Raw genomic sequence first — 6,000 nt, 5'->3', positions numbered from 1 at the left:
TTATAAAAGTATGAAGAACTGTAAAAGAATAAGAGAAGCAGTGAGACAAAACAAAGTTTTGAGGGGATAGTCGATAGTGCATTTGCTGTCAAGAGGAAGCCGTTTATTTTGATTCTAAACAGAATGAGGGCACTGGATAAAGTAGTGTTGCCTATGAGAAAAGGAAGCCAAAAGAAAAGACCTGTAAATAGAAGTAACTTTTTCACAGTTTCTAGCTGTGAATGGAAACATAGTTCTAGTACTGAGCCTTTCTTTAATGAAGAAAGTTACTTCCAAGAGAACACATTAGGGCATGCAGTTGAAGAATTTGGACGCTGTTATGAGATGAAGGATGGTAGTCGTATTCCTAAAGAGGTGATGGTACCTAGAAAAGTAGAGGAAATTATAGCTGAAGAGGAACAGGGAAGGAGTAGACAGGCCCCTGTATATACATGGACCTGTAGCAGTATTTGTAATGTTCAACAAAAATATTATGATATATTGAGACATTTCCTACATATGTTTCCCTGCAGAAGTCTGAAGCAGAAAATAGCTAGGTTGCAACGATTAGATCCATACAAAGTAAGGAAGTATACTAATTTACAGGGACACTCACTAGCATGTCTATCAAAGAAAGTGTGCCAAAGCACCTTTCATCATTTCAGAATGTTAGCTGTACACCATTCGGAAATGTGAACATTAGTGCGAAAACTCCTGCCCTGTGTTCAGGAGAAATGAATAGAGCTATTCTGCATGGTACAGTAGCAAAGGTAGAAAAAGTTTGTGATGATGTTCAATTTTGTTTCTTTGGTCCTGAAGAGGGGTGTAGGAAAATGATGAGTTGGTACCTGCAGGTGTAGCAGAGCAGGTCACTGGAATTTCTGTTGCTAACTTTCAAGAAATTATCAGAAAGTTTAACACAGTCTGTTCAGAGAAACCGAACTGTGTTTGTATATGTTGCCAACACATTCACCACAAAAGTCAAACTGGTTATGTGGTTGTGTCTTTAAAAACTGAATAAGAGAATAGAGATAAGTGGCAGGAATTTGCAGCTTATTGGTAGAGAAATGCGTTGATTGTTCTACTCAAGAAAGAATATGTAAGTTCTGTTATGATGTGTTGGAAGATGTTATGTTATGTTATGTTATGTTATGTTATGTTATGTTATGTTATGTTATGTTATGTTATGTTATGTTATAGGAGACTTATAGCGCGCACAACTACTCTGGAGTATCCTGGCGCGGTACAGACTTGTGCGTGTGAGAGGGAAGCTTAGAGAAAAACTTGTTTGAAAAAGTGGGTTTTTAGCAGTTTCTTAAAAACCATGAGATCTTGAGTATGGCGTAGGGCAACAGGGAGGTTGTTCCAAAACCCTGCTACCATGACCGAGAGTGACTGACCCCCAAGTCTGGAGCAGCGAAAGCGGGGGGTAGCCATCAGACGGTGCGAGGCAGAATGTAAAGAGCGATGGGGAATATAAAAGGACACTCATTTCCTAATGTAGGATGGACCTGAATCATGCAAGGCTCTATGTGCTAGGATAAGAGCCTTAAACTGCACCCTCTGGGTCACAGGTAGCCAGTGGAGGTCACGGAGGCGTGCCCTTATGCTGTTTCTCTTGGAGATTTTCAATAAGAGTCTGGCCGCCGCATTTTGAATCAGTTGGAGTTTGTTCAATAAATAGCCAGGAATGCTCAGAAAAAGTGCATTAGCATAATCTAAGCGAGACAGGATAAGTGCCCGGACCACCATTACCGTAGCTGGCTGAGGGAGCAGAGGGAAAAAACAACTGAGAGACTTAAGTGTGCCGAAACAGACACCAGTAAGTCTCATGATGTGATCAGAGAATAGGAGGACTTCTGATTTCCATCATTACATTTTAACTTGGCTTGCGCAAGCCATGTGAACACGGCGGAGAGGCAGTTCTGCGCGGTGTTCGTACGCAGATTCGGGCTGTTCCAGGTAAATAAAAGCTGGGTGTCATCAGTATAGGCCATAATTTTGGCCCCCAGCTCCTCCGCCAGTGAGATCAAAGGAGTCAAATAGATGTTGAAGAACAGAGGGCTCAAAGTCAAGCCCTGGGGGACTCATGTTGTGACCTCCTTGGCCGAGGAAGAAAAAGGGGGTATCCAAACCTGCTGGGTGCGAGTGTCCAAGAAGGACTCCAGCCAAGAGAGCACAGCCCCCGAGATGCCAATGGCAGCAAGGCGGGAAAGGGGAAGCTGATGAGGAAAGGTATCGAAGGCGGCAGAGAGCTCCAATAAAATTAGAGGCGCCCTGCCGCCTCCATCCAAGCACTCCCTGATGGCCTTAGCCATTTCCACCAGAGCTGTCTCAGTGCTATAAGATGTTCTGAAGCCTGACTGCGCCGGATGTAAAGCCCCCGAGGATTCCACAAAGGCATCTAATTGGCGAAAAACCACTTTCTCGCAGACCTTCGACAGTGCCGGTAGTAGAGAGATGGGGCAATAGTTAGCAGGGACAGCGGGGTCCGCCGTCGGCTTCTTAAGTAGTGGTAGAAGCTTGGCTTGCTTCCACTGTCCCGGTACAATCGCCGCCTGAAGTGACCAGTTGACATGGGTCGTTGCCTCTGTGCAAACAACATCGGCCACTCCAGCTAGAACTCTCGCCGGGCAGGGGTCGGAGGGTGATCCTAACTTAAGCGATTTCAAAATGGATAGAACGTCAGACTCCACCGCCGAAGAGAACTGTGAGAATGATGTGGTGAAGGGGATACAGCGGGGGGGGGACTGGGAAGGGGTTCTGCAAAGGCACTGATAAATCCAGGCCCTCTTGGATTGTTTGAATTTTATGAATAAAAAATTCAGATACCACCTCACACCATCCTGCAGAGGCTGGAGTGGCCTTGGCTTCCGCACTGGGAGACATGAAGCTTTTAACAATAGAGAAAATCTCTTGACCGTTATTGTTGGCCTTCATTATTCTATCAGTGTAGTACACACTCTTCGCATCCCTGACTGCAGCATAGTAGAGTCTCTGTGCTGCACGCAGCTCGGTTTTAGCAGCAGGACAATAAGCCGCCCTCCACTGACGTTCCAACTTCTTACAGCCCAGTTTCATCTCCTTAAGACCAAGGGAGTACCAGGGCTGAGAGGGAGAGAGCCGGTGCGCCTTAGAAGAGAAAGGCTTGCCAGAGGATTCAACCCTGCCGCTGATATTACAAGGCCAGCTAGATCAAGCCATAACAAGTTAGAACTAGTTTCAAATCTCCTGTAACTTCAAGTTCTACATGTGTATGAATCAATTGCAGCCTATATATCCATTCCAAGCAATTGTCCGTCTGGAGCCAAAGACAGGGAAGTTACCTTCAACACAGTTACAGAAAGGTCTTAAAGGTAGAGTTGTATACTTGCCATTAGATTTCAGGCAGAATATTGAAACTGTTGGGGGGCACAAAGATTTTGAAGAAGCACTTATTATTCCAGTCAATGGTAAACAAATATGGCAAGAGTTAGTGGATTTTAGTAAAGTAGAAAAAAGGAAAATTATATCTGGTACAAAAAAATATTTTTTATTTTAATGTAGATGTTCACCAAGATATAACACATATGGAGGGTGACACATTTCCCTCAAGAGGTCAGATTGAAAAGGTGGATGGATCCAGATCAGGAGAAAGTTATGAACATTACAGTATCCACCCTCTGCATTCTAAAGAAATTATTGGTGATGCTATTGATCTCTTTCAAGTGAAAGCAGCAAGAGGAGCTCCCTTGAGCATATGGGAGAAAAGTTTAGAAGCTCAGTGTTTTGCACATCTCTTCCCCATACAAGTGGGTGGTAGATATGATGACTGACCTGTACAGATACCAGCAGCTGAGCAGAGATCAACTACACTATACTCAGACGATCTTAGGTTTCCCCAGTGTATTCTCAGACCTATCTCATGCAACCACAGATTTTAAGCCACGATGTCTTTCATCTGCAACAAATTTAATCCTCCTCTTGAAGAAGTAACAGATAACATTTGGCATAAAGAATACCTAGGTAGAGGTGCTACTCATAGACACATGCTGTTATGAGTAAAATATGTGACAGTGGTGACTCTGTTTTGTCTTTCATACAGCAGTTTGTGACATGTGCCATTCCCAAAGATGGTGGTGGCAAGGGCTTGAGACAACAAGGTCTACAGTTTCAAACTCCAAGATGTGGGAAGTATGGTCGATTAAAATGCAGATGCAAAGGAAAACTTTACACCAGATGTTGTTTTGGATTCCGATGACCAATATCAGAAGGAAGACTCCACAGCTTTTTGTCTGCAGTCAGACATACCCTGACATGAAAATTATTAAGAAATACATACAACCTCAGGAGAAAAGAAGCTTCCAAGCATAGACTACAGTGCTGTGATTTTGAAGATGTGGCCTGCAAATATGGATCTATAATTTGTTGCAGACAATTCCATCATGGTTGCATGTGACATGACTTCATATATAACAAAATCTGAGAACACAGAGATGAAAGAGATGTGGGAAGAAATTTCGTTACAAAAGATATGAAGAAATTATATAGTTTCCGTTTGAAAATGTTTTCCCACAGAGAAATAGGATCCTATAAATGCTCCGACAGATTGAGCTTAGCCAGTTTATTCTCCAAGTCAAGAGGAATTGTGTGGGTAAGCCTGGGCCTTGCAAAGAGTCATAATAGAGTGTTAAAGCCTTTCTCAGAAATACAGTACCTTGCGGATTTTGATCCTGAAAGTAGAGACATTCTAAAAACAAACATGCTGGATACATACTACCCAAGAAGTAGTTTCCATCTTCAAAATATGTGTTTCTATGAAGTAATTCAGCACAATACATATAGAAGTAAACTAACTGAAAACATAGATGAAGGAAGGTTTGCTGTACTTGGATGTGCCAATGTTTGGTGAGACACAACAAATGGAATCTCATTAACTACAGAAAGCTTAGTTGACAAAACTCTGGTGAGAAGAGAGTTTTTCTGCTTGGCACTCTTGCAGTTGGCATGCTGAATCAGATTTACTTGGGCACTATGACTCTTATGAAGACTCATTCAATGCAGTGAAACACACTATTGAGTGTTCAGTCATTAAAACCTACTTACAAATTTTGAAAGATGAGATTGAACAGGAAGAAACTGTTCCTGCTGAGATAGCCGAGAAGAGTTCACAAAGCAGCCAAAGTTCAGCACCAGCAAGCCATGATCCTTTTGGAAAAACAATAATTCAAAATGAAGCAGCTTTAGCTATGAAGGAGGTAGAGAATGCAATGCACCAAGCAAGAGAGGAAGCTGTAGATTTCAAACACTTAATAGAACAGAAAAAATAACAAAATGTAATTTACAATGAGGATATAATTCGGCATGGATTGCTCCATGAGAGGAAAAAGTGTGATTGGTCTTCATACAAACCAATGTTACTAAACATCATTGGTCAAGCCGGTACTGGGAAAAGCTTCCAAATTAAAGTTCTCACTGGTTAAGACCACATAATCACATTTAATATGTGTAGTAATAACACAAACAGGAATAACTACATATAATATTAAAGGAATTATTCTACATCAACTACGGATGCTACCTTTTGAACACAACAATAAACTGGAATACCAGAAATTATCTGATGACACTTGTCATGAAGCAAAACGAGTATTGAAGAAACTGAAACTTTTAATCATCAATGAGGTTAACATGGTAATCCAACTTAATGCTTGCTTTCATACACTTAAAAATGCACCAAATTTGAAACAAACTACGATGTACTCTTTAGAGAAAAGTATTTGATTGTATTTGTTGACCTTTTACAACTTATTCTCATAAAAGGAGAACTCGTTTTCATAACATTTGTGCATAATGAAACAAGAAATTATTTGGGGAGTATTGGCAATAAAAATATTTAATTACACTTTGAATACAAGGAACACATGAAGAATATGCGTCAAGCCACTGATGTGGAATATGGAGCTATACTGTAGGGCATTAGAACAGTATTTCTGTCAAAAGAGGGAAAACACGCTTTGGAAACCTACCTTATCAAGAAAC

The 6,000-nt window shown here is 41.4% G+C and overlaps 1 protein-coding gene across 1 annotated transcript in view; it reads left to right on the top strand.

The window, feature by feature from the left end:
- Positions 1-5,532: 5,532 nt before the first annotated feature.
- Positions 5,533-6,000, top strand: part of LOC147751004 (uncharacterized) — an 82,053-nt gene continuing 81,585 nt past the window's right edge. The window contains exon 1 of the mRNA XM_086932041.1: positions 5,533-5,734. Coding sequence (XP_086788167.1) covers positions 5,533-5,734 — 202 coding nt within the window. The remainder of the gene's footprint in view (positions 5,735-6,000) is intronic.

The sequence above is a fragment of the Lissotriton vulgaris genome, chromosome 1_1 (genome assembly GCF_964263255.1).
Source record: "Lissotriton vulgaris chromosome 1_1, aLisVul1.2, whole genome shotgun sequence".
NCBI lineage: Eukaryota > Metazoa > Chordata > Amphibia > Caudata > Salamandridae > Lissotriton > Lissotriton vulgaris.
This window is presented reverse-complemented; position numbering and strand designations above follow the sequence as displayed.